The sequence below is a fragment of the Triturus cristatus genome, chromosome 8 (assembly GCF_964204655.1).
Source record: "Triturus cristatus chromosome 8, aTriCri1.1, whole genome shotgun sequence".
Taxonomy (NCBI): domain Eukaryota; kingdom Metazoa; phylum Chordata; class Amphibia; order Caudata; family Salamandridae; genus Triturus; species Triturus cristatus.
In genome coordinates, this window is record NC_140591.1 from 1,423,024,393 (window position 1) to 1,423,048,004 (window position 23,612).

The 23,612-nt window shown below is 44.1% G+C and overlaps 1 protein-coding gene across 1 annotated transcript in view; it reads right to left on the reverse strand.

Annotated features, from left to right (window-relative positions):
• The window catches only part of LOC146805858 (extracellular calcium-sensing receptor-like), a 148,771-nt gene that overhangs the window by 37,517 nt on the left and 87,642 nt on the right, over positions 1-23,612 (reverse strand). The window contains exon 6 of the mRNA XM_085623827.1: positions 7,808-8,047. Coding sequence (XP_085479953.1) covers positions 7,808-8,047 — 240 coding nt within the window. The remainder of the gene's footprint in view (positions 1-7,807; positions 8,048-23,612) is intronic.

The window sequence follows — 23,612 nt, forward strand, 5'->3', positions numbered from 1 at the left end:
CATCCCAGGTGGAGGGGGTGGAGCCGAGGATGAGGACCTCCGTCTTGTCCGAGTTCAGTTTCAGGCGACTGTTCTTCATCCATTCGGCATGCGAGCCAAGCTGTGCGAGCTGACGACGTCTGTGATGGAGTCGCTGAACTGTGGCTGGGGTCTGGGGGGGTCTGTACATGAGGGTTCCTCTGAGGGTGGTGTTGGGATTGGTGTGGATCTGGAAGTGCAGGTGTTCGGCAGCACTGAGGGTATCTTCGGTGCTGGTCGAAATTCTGAGGGTATTCCTGTGGACAATGGCGATTCCTCCTCTTGCACCATTGGTGCGGTCCCTGCAGGTGATCTTGTAGCCATCCGGGATGGCTATGGCAATATTGGGTAAGGATGAGGTGTTCATCCAGGTCTCTGTCAGGAAAGCGATGTCCGGGGAGGATGAGTCGAGTAGGTCCCAGAGTTCGACGGCGTGCCTGTGGACGGAGCAGGTGTTGAGCAGTATACATCTGAGATGGTTGTGGCCTGCCTTGGTGGGGGGCAGCACATGCTGGTGTACGCTGGCTGGTGAAGCTACAGTTTCGGCAGGTGAAGGGCCCGTGGGTGAGCTTTGGGGTAGCCTGGAAGCAGGTGTTAGATCGGCCAGCGTTGAGTGTGTGGAGGAGGTTGGCGTCATAGCGGCGTCTGGTGTTGTGGCACTCGTGGGGGCCAGGGGGTCTGGAGCTGGGCGCGGTCCAGGCATGGACGGGCGCAGATGGGCTTGCCTTAGGCACACCTTCGGCATGCCAGCGGCACGCCCGCTGCGCGGCCAAGCAGCAGCCACCATTAAGAAGGGGAGGTGGGAGGGTGGGGCAGCTGGCAGGCGGGTGGGATGGCGAATGGGTGAGCAAGAGAGGCGGGCCGCGGGGGATGCAGCGGCAGGAAAATTGGAACCAGGGGGCTACGGGGAGAGAGGGGAACAAAATGCAAAATGGAAGAATGCAAAATGCAAGCCAAAAGGAAGGCAGCACAGAAGCCCAGAAGAGCGGGCAAATTACAGTGAAAAAACCAAAAGCGAACAAGAGTGGCCACAGGAGGCTAGAACTCGTGGCAGCAGCAGTGGAGAGGCACGGCACAGACAGGTGGAGCTAGCTGTGTGGCGTGGGGAGCGACCTGCCTAAACACAGGGTCAAGGGTCACTCCAGCATCACAGGCATGGCAGGATCCAATGGAGAACAGCCTCCACACCGCGCTCCAGCATCGCAGGCGGGGCAAGTTCCAATGGTGAACCAGTTTTCACCTTAAATAACAGAGCACCTAGCTCTTCCAGTGACAAAGTATTTATAGTAAAGAGACCACCCGTCAAAGCAGATGGAACAATCCATGTGTTACAAATCAGAATCTCTCTAGCTTCTTTGGCGAAGGAAGCTTAAATCTTGGCAATCTTCTCTGAGAAAAATTGCACAATTTGGTTGCCATTATCTGCTAGAGGAGTAATAGAGGCAAAAACATGCTCAAAAGAAGATAGGGTAAAAGCTCTTGTGAGGAAATTTTGAGCAAGCGCAATCTTCTGAGCGTGGTACTAATTACACGTATGTCTAATTACTCTATAATATTATTTTAGGGACTTAAGATATATTTAGCTTTGTCAAGTGTGCCATAGGTATTCAAGGCGTTTACAGGACTTCTTTATAGCCAACAGTTCATCATTGAACCATTCTTCTGAAGGGTTAGAGCAGTCAGCACTTCCATTTTTTATGGGTGCATTGCAATCCAGAGCCTCACTAATACAGGTTTCAACCTGCGAGTTGGCTAAGTTAGCACAATCTCCAAGACCAGGGCGATTAGCGCTCAGAGCCGCCGTAAATGTGGCAGGAGAGACCATAGACCATTTCAGGGTTTTATGGCATGAGTCACCAGATGCAGTAAGAGCCAAAACAGACATGGAAATCTGTATGGGAAGGGTGTAATGGTCTTACCATGCCACCGGCTTAGGAGGGGCCACACTTACACTAGTGAAATTAGCAAAAATGGGATCTAAAATATGGATGTGTTTATGAGTGGGGGCTTGAACAACTGAGTAAATGCTATATGTCAAGGTCTTCAATAGGAGACACAGCAAAATGCCATGCAGCATCCTCAAGATGAAAATTGAGGAGGTCCCCTACATTTTAAAAATTAGAATAGCGTAGTGCATAGGCCGGTAAAATATCCGCTAATGCAGTTGAGAAATGTGAGGCTGAACCGGGCGGGTGTTGAATCAAAAATCCTTCTAAAGTACACTTGCTAGATAAAGATAATGAGAAGAAAGCCGCCTCACACTCCACAATCTCTACTTCTGAAAACATCCCCAGGATGTGCCGTTTAAAGATTACCGCTATCCTCCCTGCCCTTTGAGTAGGTTTGTCCCACCTCAGAATTGCAAAATCCTGTGGAAAGGCCTCAAATATGTCAGGGGCTGGTAATGCAGTAGGCTGGTTTCAACAAGGACAAGCATTTGCAATGCAATAGGTCTCGCATTAACACGAATTTGGCCATTGGCATTGTAAATGACAATGCCTTTTATTTATGTCATGGTTTTAAAACAAAAATAAAAGGCATTGTCATTTACAATGCCAATAGCTTAAACTCTCGCAAATGTGAGACCTATTACATTCCAAAAGCATGTTGAAAAGTGTGTGTATGGGGGTGGGGTTGCAAACAGGAGGTAGAAGAAGGCACACAGATGGGACGGGTGTGGGGACGCAAAACTGAGGGTGTGGGTGTGCAGAAGGAAAAATGATGGGGCAGTGGGGAAGGCGCATTGAGGGCATAGGGAAGTAAATGGGTGAACACCCGAAATATCGATTCCAAAATATCAACTGCCCAGAATATCGAAGTTTAAATATAGAGTGGACAGAATATCGAATTATCAAAATATAGATAGGTCAGAATATCGAAATTGGGGTACAAAATATCGATTTCCATAATATAGAATATAAAAATATAGAATTCCATAATATCGAATTTTAAAATATAGATTACCATAATATCGATTTTTTTTTAGTGTTATGTATGGTAGTATATGTGTTAAAATTATGTATTATTTTTGTAATGTATGTTTTATTTATTTAAACTAGTGAATGTTATGTAATTTAAATTTTTGCGTAATTTAATTCCGTAGCGGGTTGTGGGTTTATAGGGGAATAGGGTGGGAAGTAATTTAATTATGGTTAATTAAATATTAATTATATTTATACGTTTTGATAATTCATTGATTGATAATTAATTATGAATTGGTAATTAATTTTTATTAATTGGTAATTAATTTATATTAATTGATTAATTGGTAATTAATTTATATTAATTGATTAATTGTTAACTATGTTAATTGTATTTTTTATTATTAGGAGCGGGTTGTGGGTTTGTAGGGGAATTGGGTGGGAAGTAATTTAATTGTAATAAAGTAAATAATTATTTTTTTATTTATGTGTATTGATAAATAATTGATAATTAATTATTAATTGGTAATTAATTAGTATTAATGGGTAAATCATTTGTATGAATTGCTAATTAATTTTTTTTAATTGCAAAACATTTTTTATTAATTGATTAATTGATAATTTTAATTGTATTTTTTATTATTGGGAGTGGGTTGTGGGTTTATAGGGGAATTGGGTGGGAAGTAAATTAATTGTAATAAAGTAAATATTTTTTTTTTTATTTATGTGTATTGATAATTGATAATTAATTATTAATTGGTAATTAATTTGTATTAATTGGTAATTAATTTGTATGAATTGATAATTAATATTTTTCAATGGTAATTAATTGGTATTAATTGGTAATTATTTTTAATTAACTTTTTATTGGTATTGATAATTAATGTAATCTTATTTTAAATTTAAATAGTATTTTTTACCCTCCGCTATCCAAGTCTTTTCCTACTGTTGCACTCACTGGAGAGGGAATAGTAATTTTTACCCTCCTGCTATCCAAAGATATCCCTACTGTTACACTCTTTGGAGTCAGAATAGTAATTAGAATAGTTATTCCCTACTGTTGCATTCACTGGAGTGGGAATAGTAATTTGTACCCCTACGCTAGCCAACGCTTTCCCTACTGTTGCACTCCCTGGAGTGGGAATAGTAATTTTTCCCTTCCCGGTATCCAACGCTTTCCCTACTGTTGCACTCCCTGGAGTGGGAATAGTAATTTTTCCCTTCCCGCTATCCAACGCTTTCCCTACTGTTGCACTCTTTGGAGTGGGAATAGTAATTTGTACCCCTACGCTATCCAACGTTTTCCCTACTGTTGCACTCACTGGAGTGGGAATAGTAATGTTTACTCCTATGCTATCCAACGCTTTCCCTACTGTTGCACTCATTGGAGTGGGAATAGCAATTTTTCTCTTCCTGCTATCCAATGCTTTCTGTACTGTTGCACTCTCTGGAGTGGGAATAGTAATTTTTACCCCTACGCTATCCAATGCTTTCCCTACTGTTGGAGTCACTGGAGTGGGAATAGTAATTTTTCCCTTCCCGCTATCCAACTATTTCCCTACTGTTGCACTCTCTGGAGTGGGAATAGTAATTTTAACTCTCCCGCTATCCAATGCTTTCCCTACTGTTGCACTCTTTGGAGTGGGAATAGCAATTTTCACCCCTACGCTATCCAACGCTTTCCCTACTGTTGCACTCACTTGAGTGTGAATAGTAATTTTTACCCCTACGCTATCCAACACTTTCCCTACTGTTGCACTCACTGGAGTGGGAATAGTCATTTTTCCATTCCCGCAATCCAACGCTTTCCCTACTGTTGCACTCTCTGGAGTGGGAACAGTAATTTTTACCCCTACGCTATCCAATGCTTTCCCTACTGTTGCACTCACTGGAGTGGGAATAGTAATTTTTCCATTCCCGCTATCCAACGCTTTCCCTACTGTTGCACTCTCTGGAGTGGGAATAGTAATTTTTACCCTCCTGCTATCCAACGCTTTCCCTACTGTTGCACTCACTGGAGTGGGTATAGTAATTTTTACCCCTATGCTATCCAACGTTTTCCCTACTGTTGCACTCTCTGGAGTGGGAATAGTAATTTTTACCCCTACGCTATCCAACGCTTTCCCTACTGTTGCACTCACTGGAGTGGGAATAGTAATTTTTACGCTCTCACTATCCAACAAAATCTCTACTTTTTTTACATTACTTTTATTATGTTTACATTTTAAGCTTTTTTATATTATATTATGTATGTTTTATTTAATTGTTTTTAATATTTGATTACTTTTATATTATTTTTAATACATTTAAAAAATTCGATATTTTAGCTAACTATATTTTAACATTATATATTTTGGAATGGATATTTTAGTACTTACCTGTTTGTAGGTAGGGAGTCGATATTCTGTCTTTCTATATTTTGGCATCGATATTTTGTGTAGTCGATATTTTGTCTCTCGATATTAAGTCACTGAACCAAGTAAATGATAGGCAGCGCAATGTGGCAGGCAGGGAGAGAAAAGCAAATGAGCGAAAGCAACATTCAGCGGGGGGTGAAAGCACACCCTTTACAGGTAGTCTTAGCCGAGGAGCATAGCGCAGTGAGCTGCCACTTTGGAACTGGAGAACTGCTCAGTAAAGTGCTCCATTGCCTTCCGGTCGGGTTTGCGCTTGTGGTTGCAAGAGAGTGTGTCCAAAGAGACATTTGAAGCCAAAGAGTTTCTTTCTTTTTTGGAATCATTTCACAGAGGAAAAAATCAGGAAAAGAGGGTAAGAGCCCTTTCTTGAAGTCATGGGGGCAGATTTCCAAGCCCCCTGCGCCACCAGTATCAGTATGTCAATTTTCATGACATACTGGTGGCGTATTTCACTACTCCATATTTACAACGCAGGGAAAGCCACCCTGCGTGGATTTCCTGTCCTTGTAAATATGGCCCCTTTATACGCAGCACTTTGCATGAAAGGGGCGTTCCGTGGATGCTGCTGTGGGTGTTCCCACGCAACACCCATGGAGTGAGACACATTTCCAGATTTACGAGGAATTGTAAATCTGGAAATGCGTCAGTATGCTATGCCACCCTAGGGGTGGCGTAATGAGGCACACCAAGGAGAAATGTTTTAATTTCTCCTCGTTTTTCACTCTCTAATGCGTGCTGCATTCTACAGCAACCATTAAAAGAGGAAAATGCCTGTAGTGTTTTTTTCGTGCAGGAAGGTACCCCTTCCTGCAAAAAAACAATTTCCCCATGACGCAGACATCCTTGCACCATGGTGCAAGGGTGCCTGCGCCGGCCCATGGCAGCTGTTTGTGCGCCAGCGCAGGGGAGAGCACAGGAATGCAACATATAATTGTAAATATTTCGCATTCCTGTGCTCTGAAAGTGACTCAGTGCAGCACAGCCAAATGTCTTGCAAAATGCACTGAGTCACTTTCTCGTAAATCTGCCCCATGGTTTTTAGCAAGCGAGCGGAAGAGCAAACCTAAAGCATATTTATTTCCAACATAGATGTTCGTTCAGAAAATAAACACACCAGATCTATTGGAATTTACATCACAAATCTTTGAACCCCCTAAAGGCATCACTGAGTTGCCCCCTTCTATCTCCCATGGCCTCTGAAGAGCTCCCCGTTTGCTATGAATTAAGAAAGCTGGTGGTCACATCTGTGCATGAGAGACACTCCTGCCCTCCTGCAGTAAGAGAAACTCATTAAAGAAAATAGTGCTTACAGACTAAACAACACATTCCTTGTAACAACCAAAGTAAAAGGGCCAGTCCTCATGGGAGGTTACAAATCAAGACAAGGCGGTACTAAGAAGGGACTAACAAGCCTAATAACGAATCAGAAGCCAGCATTTAGGAAGAACAATGAAAAAAGCCAATGACAAATATGGGCGGAGAATCGGCGTGGCTTCAAGTATATACTCCAATACAGCATGGCTCACAGAGCAGTGCATGCCCGATCTAAAAAGTGCGTCTGGCTGATAATCTGTCAGGAAATCATACATTTCTGACTTATGCTTTGGTAAAAAGTGGCAATTCAGTGAATAACAACGTGCTACGTGTAAGGTGCGTCCTGCTCTACTTTCCTCAGGTCCTTCCGAGATCAACTCGAAAAGACAAACCCACACTTACCGCAATCGGTTGCACTCATGGAATTCTCCATAGAGTATTTACATCTCTCAGCAATAGCAGCAGCAAGTTGGAAAATCTAATTGCTGTATAACCCAAGACCGCTGACTCTGATCCAACAGGGCCGTGTAAAGGAAAACAAAGGCCACCCGACTCACATGGAACCAGGGTATCTATTATATAAGGAGGAACAGCGGTCCCTGTGGACTATGTGTGTAATATATGGTAGCAGTTAGCTCAATGGCAGTATTCATGGATAAAGAGATGTCAGAGAGAGAAGAAAAGAACCATATACAACAATACACTTGCGAATATAAGCTGTTTATATAAATGTGTAATCAAATTATTCAAGAAAAGGGCGGGGTATCCCAAGTGAACATAGAACCTAACCTCACTTGAAACACTTGTGTGTGCTCCTCACCTTCTTATTCATTAAACATTATCCTCGGTGCCTACCAAGAGTTAACTTGGATTGTGTGCTAACCAGCTTCTCACTTAGCACCTGTAGAAATGTGTCTGGAAGTATACAGATGTTCACTCCCTCACTTACAAAACACTTTGCACCTCCTGTGCAGAATACACTTAGAGGTAAGTGCTCCACAGCTTATTGCGCACTTTACAAGTTTAAAAGGGTCCCAGTGTTACTCTTGGTGCTCTGGTTAATATGGCACCTAACCAGTTCATATAAAGATCCCACTGAAGGCCACAAAATGAAGATCTCAATCATTTTACACTGACCTGGTTCACATAGTGACCATCGGAAGGCCACCGGATGGCGCTCTGGTTGATGACAAGTTGTTGCCCTGATGGAGCGGAGAGATCCAAATGTCCAATTAAAAAGGGCTCCATAAAATTTACTTTGCCATGATAAATCCAGTTCATAATGTCATACTTTGCTGATCGCTCCCCTTTGTCATCAAAAGAGATTTCATCTCCAGCAGCAGTCTTAAAATGTACCTTCTGGAGGAAACTGTTCAGCTAAAACAATAAAAAGTACAAAGTCAGTAGATCAAGTTTAAGCACAGAAGTGTGGGTGAATTCTCAGTCGTGCACATGGAGGACTGGGCGTGCGGCATCCAGTGTGTTTATAACTGTGACCAGAGTGAAGGGTAAGACCAGTATTCAGGAGTAAAAACTGCCTAAGTATTAACAGAGATGGTAGGGAAAGGACCTCTCAAAGATCTTTAGCAGGCTTGTGGGCAGGTCTGTGGACAACTCTGAGCATTAAAAACAAATCACCCCCTGGGCTTTGGCTACTTGGGATCCTCTCCCAGAGTAGGTGCAACCTCATGTCCGGGCATCAAACAGCCTGCCAGATGAAAGCATGATTCTCATTCCAAAAACAGAGATATATTCAGTCTAACCCTTATTGCCAGGGTTAAACTTTGTGAACTGAGTGCAGATCTACTCTTACATTTATGGTCCAGTTGGCCATTCAGCAAACATGAGGCAAAGTACAGCATCATTGGGCTGTTGAAGTAAGCTTTGCTGTGGTGGAGCAATCATGGCCCACCTGACTCTAAAAAGAGGGCAGACTAATTTTGATGGAATAACTTGTCCGTCAAACTCTAAATAAAACTCTAAGGGCCTCAGTTACTAATGTTTGACGTAGGGCAGTGCCGTAAGCCTTCTTGCTACGCTACCCTACATCAAAATAAAAGGGCAGGAATTCGTTGTTTCTATGAGATACGGTGCATTCCTTTCCTCTTCCACTATGCTGGTGCACAAGATGGTGCCTAGCACCAACATAAGCACCATTACACCATGGCGCACGGGCGCCTGCATTGAAATCAAGTTGTTTTTCTGGGGGAAGGGACAACTTCCTTCACAAAAACAACCCTTACACCACACCTGGGGAGACACAGGGATGAGACGCAGTCCCAGGTTTACAGAATGTTGTAAACCTGTGAATGTGTCAAATGCCAAGGGTGTTACATGAGAAAACCCACCGTAACACCCAGGGCACCCCTACCCATCGCAGCGGGAGGCAACGTAACAATGTGCGCTGCGTTGAATCACTCCATATCTACAAGGCCATGAAAAGCCACGCAGGGTGACTTTACGTGGCCTTGTAGGTATGGTCCTGCAATGTGCACCGCCGGAGCGTCATTAAACGTCACATTCCGGTCGTGCAAGGGGCTTGTAAATGAAGCCCTGAGTTCCTATAAACTCAACACTTTGAAGATATCAGAAACCCACACTGCATTCCAAAGCTCCGACCGCATCCATATTGCTAAGAACCGGATCAGGATTATTTTGTCCACATAGGTAAAGCCATAAGGGTATCTTAGTACTTTGCTATGAGAGCGTCTATTCTTAGCTCTGTATTTATTCATTCATTCTTCTACGCCTTATATAGGAGCATAGTCCTTCAGTAACACAGTGAAATAAGCATGTGCAATGCAATAGGTCTCGCATTTAGCAGAGTTCGAGCTATTGGAATTGTAAATGACATTGTCTTTTTCCCATGTGTTTTGGCTTGGAGTGGAATTATCAATCAATTAATCAATCAATCAATCAATACATTTATAAAGTACACTACTTACCCGGGAGGGTCTCAAGGCGCTGGGGGGAGGGGAATGCTGCTACTGCGCGAAAAGCCAGGTCTTGAGGAGTCTTCTGAAGGTCAGTGGGTCTTGGGTCTGCCGTATGTGGATGGGGAAGGTGTTCCAGGTCTTTGCAGCGAGGTGGTAAAACGATCTGCCACCGGAGGTTGCACTTCAGATGCGGGGGACTGTGGCAAGGGTGAGGTCGGCCGAGCGCAGCCAGCGGGTGGGGGTGTAGAAGCTGAGTCGTCCGTTGAGGTATGCTGGTCCTGTGTTGTGGAGTGCCTTGTGTGCGTGGGTGAGGAGCTTGAAGGTTATCCTCTTGCTGACGGGGAGCCAGTGCAGGTCTCTCAGGTGGGGTGTGATGCGGCTGCGGTGAGGGATGTCGAGGATCAGGCGTGCAGAGGCTGCCTTGAAGCCTTTTCAGGAGTTTGGCCGAGGCTCCTGCATAGAGTGCGTTTCCGTAGTCCAGCCTGCTGCTGATGAGGGCCTGGGTGACCGTTTTTCTCGTTTCGGTGGGGATCCACTTGTAGATCTTGCAGAGCATTCGGAGGGTGTTGAAGCAGGAGGAAGAGATGGCGTTGACCTGCTTAGTCATGGAGAGGGTGGAGTCGAGGATGATCCCTAGGTTGCGTGCGTGGTCGGTGGGTGTTGGTGCTGTTCCCAGTGTGGTCGGCCACCAGGAGTCGTCCCAGGCCGAAGGGGTGGATCCGAGGATGAGGACCTCCGTCTTGTCCGAGTTCAGCTTCAGTCGGCTGTTCCTCATCCATTCGGCGACGGCCTTCATTCCTTCATGGAGGTTGGTCTTAGCGGTGTGGGGGTCCTTGGTGAAGGAGAAGATCAGTTGAGTGTCATCGGCGTAGGAGATGAAGTTGAGGTTATGTAGTCGGGCGACGTGGGCGAGCGGTGCCATGTAGATGTTGAACAGCGTTGGGCTTAGGGATGAGCCCTGGGGTATGCAGCAGAGGATCTCGGTGGCTTCGGAGCGGAAGGGGGCGAGGCGGACGCTCTGTGTTCTGCCGGAGAGGAAGGAGGTGGTCCAGTCCAGGGCCTTCTCTTGGATCCCGGTGTCGTGGAGGCGTGTTCGTAGTGTGCGGTGGCAGACTGTGTCGAAGGCGGCTGACAGGTCCAGGAGGATGAGGGCCGCAGTTTCTCCGTTATCTAGCAGGGTTCTGATGTCATCGGTGGCGGCGATAAGGGCAGTTTCGGTGCTGTGGTTGCTACAGAACCCGGACTGGGAAGGGTCCAGGATGTTGTTGTCCTCGAGGTAGCGGGTCAGTTGTTTTTTGACAGTTTTCTCAATGACCTTCGCCCTGGAACGGGAGTAGGGAGATGGGCCGGAAGTTCTTGAGGTCCTTAGGGTCAGCTTTGGGTTTCTTGAGTAAGGCGTTGATCCCGGTGTGCTTCCAGCTCTCCGGGAAGGTTGCTGTCTTGAAGGAGATGTTGATGGCTTTTCGGAGATGGGGTGCAAAGGCGGTGCTGGCTTTGTTGAATATGTGGTGTGGGCAAGGGTCTGACGGAGATCCGGAGTGGATGGTGTTCATGATCTTGATGGTGTCGTCATCGTTGATGTTGGTCCAGGAGAGCAGGCGGTTGGTGCGGGTTGTGGTCGTGGGTGCGGGTGTCTCACTGGTAGACGGGGTGATTGTGGCGTTGAAGCTGTCGTGGATGTCTGCGATCTTGCGGTGGAAGAAAGTGGCAAGCGAGTCACACAGGTCTTGCGAAGGTGGGATGTCGTTGGTGTTGGAGCTGGGTTTGGAGAGTTCCTTCACGATGTTGTGTGCGTTGTTGTCTAGGCGGTCTTTGAAGGAGGCCCTTTTGGCGGATCTGATGAGGTGATAGTGTCTGCGGGTGGCGTTCTTGTGGGCTACGTAGCTGGTATGTCGTTTGAGTCTGAATTGTTGATTTTGGAATTGTGTGGGATGGAATTGTGTGGTGCGTAGTGGAATTATGGGGCGCGTAGTGGAATTATGTGGCATGGTGAATAGATAGTGCTGAGAGCTGTACAAAATCAATAGAAAGGGAGATGGACAGGGATAGGTACTTTGTGCATGACGTGGTGAAAGAACTCAGTATAGAGGAGCAGACAGAGTGTTTGAGAAAGAGAGAAAGAAGGGGAGAGCAGGCCACAGTTGCATAAATAGGGTGCCCCTGTGTTTGCAGAAGAAACCCCCAAAAAAGGAGGAGAGCATGGTTTTGAGGGATGGAAATCTTGAAAAGGCACAGGAAAGAAACTGTGCTTTCAGAGCTGAAGTGAACCAATGTGAGAGGGAGGAAGAGTGCATGAGAGGTAAGAGAGATTACGAGAGCGAGAGACGGAAGCGTGGGTGGAGGCACCCAGAGGGAGAGGCGAGAGGTGGACCAGTGCACAGCATGAGGCGGTACAAAAAGGTAGCATCTGTCTACGTAAAAGCAACCTCTCCGTGGGGGTATTGCACATTTATAAGTGCTGCTGAATCAGAGGGCTGAGGAATGTCCGCATTTTCCAGCCCCTTTAGTCTCGGGGTAGGAGTGCTCATTCGACTGTTGGAAGCCAAAAACAACAAGCATTTTCAATGTAATAGGTGTCACATTTTAGAAACTTTGACCTATTGGTATTGTTAATGACAATGCCTTTTTTTATTGCAGGTTTTTTAAACACATATATAAAAGGCATTGTCATTTATAATGCCAATAGCTCAAAATCTCGCAATTGCGAGACCTATTGCATTGTAATGCTTGTTTCTTATATCATCTAACTTGCATACAATTGGCCCTTGCATAACGGTGTACATGGAAATTGGCACCAGTTGCATTTCATCAATTAAAGGAGAGGAACAAAGGTAATAGTTTTATGAGGCTTACACTCTAGGGTATGAAAGTAACTGACTCCATCCGCCGCCGTCCCTAAAGCAGGGCACCAATGATAAGTCTCATGAAGCACCAACTCACTTTCCTGCTCAGATTCACGTTACACACTTTAATTACACATTCATGGAGGGTGGACACCGTTTTAAAAAAAATTTTTTTAAACAGACAGGTTTCTGCAGTCAAGACTACTCAAGGTTTGCCATGTTTCATTTGATAAACCCACTCATGAACTAAGATTGAATCCAAAGAAGGATATTAGCATAAAATATTCAATACCCTGGCTTTACACCCGCCTCCTGTAGGTATGGCCGGGTCTTGCAAGAACACTGGTTGAAGCAATGTCAGAGGAAATAAATCACTGCGCTGAGCTACCGGGGAGCCCCCTCACCCGGGGGCCTGGGGCGGCTGCTACTATTAAATTATTGAAACTATGTACAGCAGCAAAGTTTGAATACTTTAAGGGAAGGAAGGCTGCCGCTGGTGGTAGTTGAGATTGCAAAGTTAGGGGCATAGGGGCATATGTATGAAACTCCCGTTTTGCGAATCTCAAATTGCGATATTTTGCGATTTGCAGTTTGAGATTCGCAAATCGGTATGTAAAAAAAAAAATCGCAAATGTTTAGCGATTTCTTAATAATCGCAAAAAAGTCTTAGAAACATCATTTGCGATTCCTTAATTGCGAAATTCGCAAATTAAGAAATCGCAAAAACGGGAATCTGAAATACAGGTGCAGCCTGATGACATCACAAACAGGAAGTGGGAGTGATTTCCTGCACCTGCTTACCTGAGCCACACCCAGAGGCTGTTTGGAGAGTGTGAGGAGGCATCCCAGGAGAGAAAAAACACCAATGGAGTCCAACAAGTAACATGAGGGCAAGGATGCAGATAAGAGGAAGAGAAAACACGAGTTTTCTGACAAGGAGCAGGAGGTCCTCATAGAGGAGATGGTATGCAGCCATGAGCTCCTTTTTGGGAAAAAGGCACTGCGAGTCCCAGAAGCAAGGAAACGCAAAATCTGGCTGGACATTCAACAGAAGGTGAATGCTGTGAGAGTGACCAATCGCACCATCGAGGAATTGCGCAATGTGTCCATGAGACATAGGAAATCTAATGCAACATGTGGGTTGGGGATAAGTGAATGATACAGTGTCAGAAGTTAGCCGAAACTGTAGAAACTTTATTGAGTGCAAATTGCAGACAAAGACACAAACTCATGTAGTCCCCTTTACATCCACAGCACAATCCAGGGCACGTGATGACAGTGCAGAGGGAGAGGAGCCTGCACATCCTGAGGACTTCAGTGATGATACGGAGCACACACCAATCCTGCGCAGGAAGCGCACACATGTGCCCCCACTGCCTCCATTTGAGGATGACATACCGGCCACAGGGGAGGACAGTGACAGAAGAGAGGGGAGTCAGGGTGTGTCACACATGCCCAGTCAGGACACACCAAGGCCAAGCATTCCACCACAGGATAGACGCAGGTCAAGTCCCAGGAGCAGCACTGCCACTGAAGCGGAGGAAACCATATTTTCTGGGCTGGAACACAGCATGCTGCAGGAACAGCGCCTGCAAAGTAAATCTTTGAGGTCAATAAATAGGCAGCTATGCCGCATTCACAAAGATCAGCAAACATGAGGGAGGGCATCATGGCCATGGCAGGTGCCACCCGTGACCTGTGTGACACTCTGAGGCACAACCAAGCCGCCAGTGAGAGGGCTGCCTGATGTGCCAATGCACGCCTGCACACATATACCAAGGCCGTGAACCACCTCTGCACCACCACCAGCACTCTGACACGCAGAAGAGTCACAATGCAGGTGGAAATGGCACACTGCTGTCAGGACATAGCCAGAGGGCATGCACAGGTCACCAGTGCAGTGGAGCAGCTGCAGATGGCCAACTCAGGTGGCAGCGCTCTCATGGCCTCTGGCGAGAGTGAAGAAACCTCCAGTAGGAGCGGCATCACTCCTGCATTGCCTGGAGAAAGACGGCGCAGTTCGAGACAGGGTGCAGGACCCAGGAACACCATGGAGGGCACTCAGCCTGGACGCCAAACACCACCAATGAGTCACCGAAGGAGGTGAACTGTCCAGTGACAATGAATCAAAAAATGGTGAAGTAACCCAACTATGCAGATTGCACAGTTATTTGTGCCGTACCTGCACTGTGTGCATAACATGTGCTGGGTACAGCTACACTTTTAATGATTGTGAAGTGTGAATAAACACAGCACACATTAGAAAGATTTTTTGTCTCATGTCATCATTGCTCACCTTGAAGTAGTTTTGTGTGATCTCAGTCCGTCTCTGGCGTCCAGCAGCTGCCCCGACTCCTGACGCTGGTCTGCCAGGGGGAGCAGGGCAATCATCATCCGATGTGTCTGTATCGGTCACATCAATTGTGGTGCCTTTCCTCATAGCCATGTTATGGAGCATTGCACAGCTTGCCACGATTTTACAGCAGGTCTCAGGGCTGTATTGCAGTGCGCCTCCACTTTTATGCATGCACCGGAACCGGCTCTTAAGGATTCCAAACGTACGCTCAATGACGCAGCGTGTAGATCTGTGTGCCCTGTTGTATCTCCTCTCACTTGCATAGGCTGGATCCATATACGGGGTCAGGATGAAGTCCTGCACTGCATAGGCACTGTCACCTGCAGGGATAGACACAATAGGTAAGTCAATGTCCCCACCCTCCAGTGATGTAGTGGATGTATGGATGTGTGCCATGTATTTACCTAGCAGGTATCCCTCCCCAAACTCTCCAGCACTCAGACATCTGTGTATTCCACTGTGTCTAAAGATGAAAGAGTCATGTGTACTGCCAGGGTATTTGGGTACGATGTCATTGATGATATACTTTGCGTTGCACACAATCTGTATATTGAGGGAATGGTAGCATTTACGGTTTCTGTAGACATATTCAGTTGCTGATCGGGGTGTGATGGCCACATGGGTCCCATCGATGCAGCCAATGACTTGGGGGAAATGTGCAATCTGGTAGAAGTCAAGTTTTGTTTGCTGTAATGCCTGTTGGGTGGTGGGGAAGTGTATGTGTTGTGAGAGCCTCTGTAGCATTGCATCTAGAAAGGCATGAAAGAAGCGCGAAAGTGCACTCTGTGACACCCCACCAACCTCCGCTATGACCCGTTGAAAACTCCCTGACGCCAGGAGGTGCAGGGAGCACAGGACCTGCACATGTGTGGGAATTGTTTGTGTCCTGCGTGTAGGGTGTTCCAAGTAGGGTTTCAGCTCCTCAATCAGGTCCAATATGGTCTGTGGGTGCAGCCTGTACTTGTCATGGATGTCCTCTTCAGTGTGCTGGAACAGAGTGATACGCAGCCTGAATATACGTTCCTGTCTCATTCTCCTCTGTGCAAGAGCCCGAATACGCAGCCTCCTGGCTATCACAAACAGTGCTGCCATTGTGGTTGGTTCTGTTGCATTGTGGGGTGGTTTAAGTACCTTGCACCTGTTTACCACCTGCATGCACTTGGTGTTAATTGAGATTTCTTATTTTGCAAATTTCTGTATTTCTCAATTAGCAAGTTTTTCATACATTTGCTTGCGATTTCTTAATTTGCGATATCCTTTTTGCGATTTTCACAAATTGGGAGTATCGCAATTTAAGAAATCGCAAGCATAATCGCAATTTTGGAGTTTCACAGCCTAAGAAATCGCTAATTTAGCGATTTCTTAATTTGCACTAGGAATGTGTGTCATACATATGAAATAGAGAATATTTAGTCGCAAACGCTGTTTTTTGCGATTCGCAGTGTTTGCGACTAAAATTTGGATTCATACATATGCCCCATAGTTACAAGGCGAGGCGATAGAATTATCGCCGCTTTTGCGGCCGTTTTCAGCCGAAAAGCGTCGATAGTTTTATCGCCTAATTAGCAAGCTCAACTTTGCATCCCTAATGAGATGCAAAGTGGGCGTTCCTGACCTGACATGACAGGAGAAATGTCGCTAAGCGACATTTCTCCTATCATCAAGCCCCACGCTATGAAGCATAGCGGCAAGAAAAGTAGCGATAACCCGTTATCGCTACTTACCTTACGCCTGCTTCAGGACTGACTTAGCCATGATATCCTATGGAAGGTGGATATCATGGCTAAGTTTGTGAGTTCCTATCAGCAAGCTAACGCCACATTGCGTGAGATTATCGCTGGGTTTCCAGCGATAATCTCACGTTCGGCAGTTAGCATAAGGATTTTTATCGCTTTTGAGATAAGCGTTGCTAATAGCACGCTATCTCAGCGATAAAAATCCACGCTAGCCGGCGATAATTATCCTAGCGCTAAGTGCGCTTAGCGATAATTATTGCCGGTTGTTGCTGATATGCCCCTTAGTTCTTCTAATGGGACCCACAGTTCTGGATCTAAGCAGGCAGCTAAAAGGGCCTCTTAAGTACCATGGGAGTACAGGAGGAAAAATAAATACAAAATCTAAACTTGTGCACGAATGAGGGTGGGGGTAGCTTATTTGTGAGGAGGGGTCATGGGAGTCTATGAACACACGAGGGCTTGTAGTCGCCCTCTGGTTTAGGCAGTGACCCTCCCTGGCGGCAACCTAACTGTTGAGTGGAATTGTTAATATGTCATTTGCTTGCGTGTTTATTGGAATGTAGAATTCTCTGTTGCTAGAGATTCATTGTATGCTGTGTTTACTGGTGCTGGAGCTTCTCTGTTCTCCTCACTGGTGGGTTTTTCACATGTTTATTTCTCAAAAAACATTTCCCCTGATTCTTCGTTGTGCACTCATCTTTACATTGGCGACGACTGGGACAAAACATGCACTTTTACCTACTTATTTGGGATCAGCTGCCATTGAAATATTTGAAATGTACCCCCAATAGCAGCACCAGCAGGAGCAGGTGATTCTTTGGATATTTTTACAGAAGCCGTTAATAGGTTGGAAAAACAATTCACGGAAGAACTAATGTTTTGATTGAACGTCAGACATTTCACAAAAGGAAACAATTTGTAGATGAATCCGTTGAACAGTATGTAGTGCTACGCAAGCAAATGATGGACGGAATGCTGAATGAATCATACATTCACCCCCAGTCAAGAGATCTAGGTTAAATCCATCGTTCTTTTGCTCACCACGCCACCCCAATTTAGACCCAGCCATATGCAAATCAGTCTTGACCCTGGGCCTCATGGGAACAGTCCGGCTAGAACTGCCAAGCCAGGTCCTCCCTGGACTGGAAACAAGCATCCTAGGACCGGTTTCGGGCTTTCAGTCCTCATCAGCCAGGATAGCTTGACTCCAGTGGCACAGTGAGCTCAGGACCCACGTCTGGGCATACCCGGCGTACTTAGGGCGAGAAAGCAAAAGACACACAACTGATAGACAGAATGCAGAACAAATCACTGTGCCACTGGATTCAAGCTATATGTATACAATATGTAGCAGCATTAAGGGTTCTTGCTGACAATTGTGAGTTTGGATCCAATGTTGACATTTGTATAAGTGATCAATTTGTGTTCAATTGCAAGTCTAAAAAAAGTACAAGAAAGGTTATTGGCTTGAAGTAATCCCACGCTTAATGAAATTTTAGATATAGCCAGAAGCATAGAAAGATCCATACAGTCATCCAAAGTACTATCGTCTGAAGAGAATGTTGTTAATAATACTGTGTGTGCTATTCAAGTCGGTAAGAAAGTGTTCAAATCTACTAACGTTGCTAGGCCTGTTAAACCTTCTTGTTACAGATGTGGATCCAAATGTCACCTTGCTAATAGCACAGAATACTCAGCCATCAGGAGAAGATGCACCAAATGCAATGAAATTTGTCATTTTCAAGGTGTATGCAGGAACATAAAAAGTGGGACAAACGTAAGTGTGAATTCTGTTACTGAAGTGACTGATAATCTTGAGAACATGATTATTACTTTGTATGATCCTATGATTGAGGTAAATATGGTAGGTCTTAGTTTCAAGGCACCTTCAGGAGAAGTTCGCATTGGTGACATCAATTTGGAGGTGATGGCAGATTCCTGCTCTCCGAACACTGTTATCTCTGAAATTACTTTTGAAGAAAAATGGAAAGGTACACAACTTCAAGTTACGGATGTCAATCCTAAAGCGTTTGGCAATTTTGACATTGAAATGTTGGGTTTCTTTGAAGATAATTTGAATTTTCAGGGACGCTGCATTTTCACAAAAATCTATGTTGCAGTCAATGGAAAGAATATTGTTGAATGGTATGATCTGGACAAATTAGGTCTAAGGTTATGTCCAGGTACCGATTGCCCCATTAGATTATGGGATGTTTCAGTTAATCAAACTGTAGCTAAAAATTCAAGTACTGATATCATTTTAACTAAACACCATACTGTTTTCACTGATAAAATTGGTCATGTGAAAGGTTTAACCATCATATTAAATTTAAAAAAGATGCCATACCTGTACAACACAAAGTACGTATGGTACCGTTAGGAGTGTGCCAAAAACTTAAAGACTATCTTGACGTCTTATGTACTGAAGGGATAATTGAAACCACCAACAGTTCTGACTGGATTACAGCTATTGTGATAGAACTTAAAAAAAAGACGATTTACGGCTGTGTGTCGACTTGAGAACGCTTAATAAGAATATTATCATTGACAGTCATCCCGTACCCAGGATACAAGAATTACTTATGGCTGTCAATGATGCCAAGTATTTTTCTATTATCAATCTCAAGTCGGCGTACCATCAAGTAGTTTTGGATGATGACTCTAAAGATTTAACGGCTTTTGTCACTCCCTTCGGAGTGTATAGATTTTTAAGAATGCCATTTGGATTAGCCTCTGCGGCTAGCGTTTTTCAAAAATTGGTTGATGTTTTGTTTCAAGATGTAATAGGAGTATAAGCCTTCCAGGATGATATCCTTATTTTTGCAAGGTCTCATGAAGAGCATGATTTTATACTTGATAAGGTTCTTATCAAACTAGAAGACAGAGGCATGACTGCTAGCAAAGAGAAATGCACATTTTTTGTGAAAGAAATTGATTATTTAGGACACAAAATTACTTGCGAGGGCATTTCTCCTAAGGTTGATTTAATCAGCGCTCTTAACAATGCCATTAAGCCATATCACAAAGATTCTTTGAGATCTTTTTTAGGACTCAGAGAGTATTACACCAGATTTGTGCATGGATATGCTATAGTTGTTGAACCCTTAAGGCAACTGCTAAGGAAAGGAGTGCCTTTTGTATGGACAGATGAACATGATACTGCGTTTGAGAAAGCTAAAGCACTTATTTCACATGCTTGCACTAAAAACTTTTGACCCTAATTGGAAATCTGTTGTTACTGTCAATGCCAGCTCTATTGGATTAGGAGCTGTTTTTAGTCAGTTTGTTGATGGTAAAGAAAGAACCATTTCTTTTATTTCTAGAGCGTTGAGGGGTGCTGAGTTACATTATAGTACAATTGAAAGAGAAGCGCTCGCTTGTGTCCGGGCTGTAGAGAAATTAATACAAATTCTATGGGGAAAACCGTTCAATTTAGTGACTGATCACAAACCATTAGTGTATATGATGGATGGTATGCGTCCTGGAAAAGCATCTTCAAGACTTATACGTCTCATTGCCAGATTGCAAGAGTTTAATTTTGAGATCCAGCACATTTACAGCTGATTGTTTATCTTGGTTGCAGCCAAACGTGTCAGTGAAGATCCAATTGCTGATCGTCATGAATGTGTATTTGCGTTGGTGGATATTTTACACTGTTGTGATGGTAAAATTTCAGAAACCGAGTGGATCAAGTATTCAGAAGAAGATGTTTTGTTGGATAAAGTCAAACAGTTCCTTGTACAAGGGTGGCCACCAACTGGGAACCTGGAAACAGGATTACACAGTTTTGCACAGGTGTCCGGTGAACTCAGTATTGAGAATGGCATTTTGATCAGACATTACTTTTTTATTCCCCCAATGGGTCTTAGATCCAAACTTATTGAATTAGCTCATTATGGTCATCCTGGTGTGTCTAGTCCTAAGAGATCTCTTAGACAACACTGTTGGGGGCCAGGAATGGATGCTTCTCTTGATAAATGTGTTGATGCCTGTGCTGTATGTGTGCAGTCAGATAAGCATTGCAATGTTTCTTGTGAACCTGCTGGTCTACAAGTTATTCCCCAAAAAACCTTGGGAGAAGGTATCTATTGATTTTTCAGAGCCTTATGATATTTTAGGCAGACAGCACAGATTTTTAATTGCATTGGTCAACAATTTTTCAAAATGGATTCATCATACCTTTGATGAGAATCCTAACACTGATGAGGTTATCAGTTTTCTAGAAAATGTTTTTCAAATTGAAGGTTTTCCAAAGTTACTTATGTCAGACAATGGAGTTCAATTTATGTAATCAAAAATGGTACAGTTTCTCAAAAAAGATTCAGTAAAGATGGCATACAAGCTGCTCTTGAAAGCAAGAAGAATGTTTTTAATTTTCTTAAAGAGAATCTTTGGTCCTATCATACCGCACCACACTCTGTCTCTGGTGTTTCTCCTTATTATTTGATGAGGGAAGGGAGAGTTGTACTCTTATTCCTCCCTGTTTTGATTTTACTGTTCACAAGGATTCTGATAATGTTATTGACAAAGTTAAGAAATGTTTGGATAAAGCTGCTTTGAAAAACAAAGCATATCACGATGATATTCACAGAACCAAATCCAAAATTATTTGTGCAGGTTATTGGGTTCGCATCATAAAGCCGGGTTTACATCAAAAAAGTACTTCTAAATTTTCTGCACCTGTACAGGTCATTAGAGTCTCTAACAGTGCTGTTTTGTTACACAAAAGAGGTTGGTGGAACAAAAGGGCCATTATTGTACTTAAACCTGGTCAAGAAAAAATGTATAGTGGATACAATTCTGATGATTCATTTTTTTAACTCAATGTTTCTAAGGAAAAGTGAGGAGCTGTTGTTTCCAGTGTGAGAAACTCTGTTGTAGATACATCTTTGGTCAATACTTCCTCTGACTGTGAATCTAATTCTTTGTCAGGATCATCTAGTTCTGTTGTTAATTCCCTTGAAGTTCCTGTTCCTCTTGTTGATGATGCTTCTGGCTCTGAGGCACTGGAAACCGAAAATGCTGATTCTGATGTTAGTTTGAAAAGTGTAGTTAAGTTACCTAAAAATGTGAAGGTTTTATTTTCGAGTAATTTGTTTTATTTTTGTCTTGTCTCTCTTTTATCTTTTCTTTCCTCTTTTTCTTTTCTTCTCTATCTTTTTCTATGTTTCATTCTTTTCTTTAAAAAAATAAATAAATAAAGAGACATGTTGAGTGGAATTGTTAATATGTCATTTGCTTGCATGTTTATTGGAATGTAGAATTCTGTGTTGCTACAGATTTATTGTATGCTGTGCTTACTGGTGCTGGAGGTTCTCTGTTCTCCTCACTGGTGGGTTTTTCATATATTTATTTCTCAATAAACATTTTCCCTGATTCTCTGTTGTGCACTCTTCTTTACACTAACCTCAACTTTGTATCTCAGTGCTTCCTGCGGCATTTCCTTTCTACATTCCAGCCTACAAACATGAGCCTTCAGATCAATAACAACAACAAAAAACCACGAGGAGGAATGTTGTGAAGCAGAGCAGGGACAGAGGGTGGGGATGGAAATCTTTGATGAGGAGGGGTGGGGGCAGGTGGAGGGAACCAACGTAAGAGATGGAGCTTGGTTGCTGATAAAGTAAACCAGGCCGGAGGGGCTGAAAGGGAGGGGCAAGCATTGGCTGAAAGTTGTGTTTTAAGGCAATCCTCATAAGTTTGAAGCAATTAACGAGGATCAGCTGACAACACAAGCGCTAATTAAACACACACACAAACAGAAGTGATGTATCGGGAGCACCGGCCAATAATGAGCCAGGAAACAAGCACACAAGAATTTTCAACCAGGTGGCAAGCAGCAGCCGATTTTACACTCGGTAGAGTGTTTAGAGGAGGTCTTGCAGACAGCGTATGCGCTGATGCTCGACCTAAAAAGCAGTGGCTGCTCGCGATCGGGAGTGCAAACCAGGATAAGCACAACATATGGATCTGAAAAATTAGACACAATCCTTTCTGATCGGTTTGGTTCTAAGGTGATAGATGTAATCATCTGCCCAGCAATCTCTTTAGCGTCAAAGAGGCTGATGAGCTCAAGCATTTTCAGGTGGAAACTTCTGTGATTCACAAAAACACAGGGATTGCAACTGCAAAGTGACATTTTAGCATTTGCTAAACACCTTTTGTGATGCGGAGGAAGCTTTCCAAATCACAAAGGGTATTTTATGACTCATTCTGGATTGCGATTAGGAAGGGGTGTGTAAGGGGCATACTCTCCTAATTGTAATTCAGTGTGTGGTACTTCAATGTTTTGCAAGCACAAGCCATTGAAATGTTTCTGAGGTGGTACTACATTTGTCAAAGATGTTCCCTTTGAGGATCCTGTGTAGTGGCCTCCCTTAAAAGATTCAATTTTCCTAAAGCATCACTGCTTCATTTGAAGAACATGCGACGGGTCAAAAAAAGTGATCTATTTGGGAATGCAAACACAAGGATGTTGACAGGGTCCACTGTTCTGTGCACACCACCATCTCTGTTTGTGTAGCCCATCACAGGGCGTCACAACTAGCACCATGCCTAATTAATATTCAATGCGCAGGTAATTCTGGGCCCCCTGCTACTAGACGTTTAACATTGAAACCTATCAGTACATAGGTTGCAAAATCAGAGACAGTTTCCAAAATGTTGATTCACAATTCGGAACCACTCTTGTGCTCTGCCTCCTAGTGCACTGAGCTCTATGTTCATTGGTGTATTATCCCCATGCTTCACTGTTCCTCAATTCAGCATCTCTGACAGTCCCAGTTTCAATCATGAAGACCTTGACAAGAGCTCAACATACATTAGCATAACTAGCACGGTGGGCATCCACGGGGCAGGAGCCAATGATCATGGGTGACTACCATCTCATGTCTTGTCCACAACACATCTAACAGTTGGTGGCAAATGACTGGCACGTGTAAGTGCAGGGTTTCTGTCTGTCCCTGAGACTGGGTGTGCTGCATACCATCCCTCCCTGGAAGGTCTCTGTAGTCTAATAGGAGTGGGCCATGTGCTTTCAACAGAGAGAGGGAGAGAGAGGAGAGGGAGAGA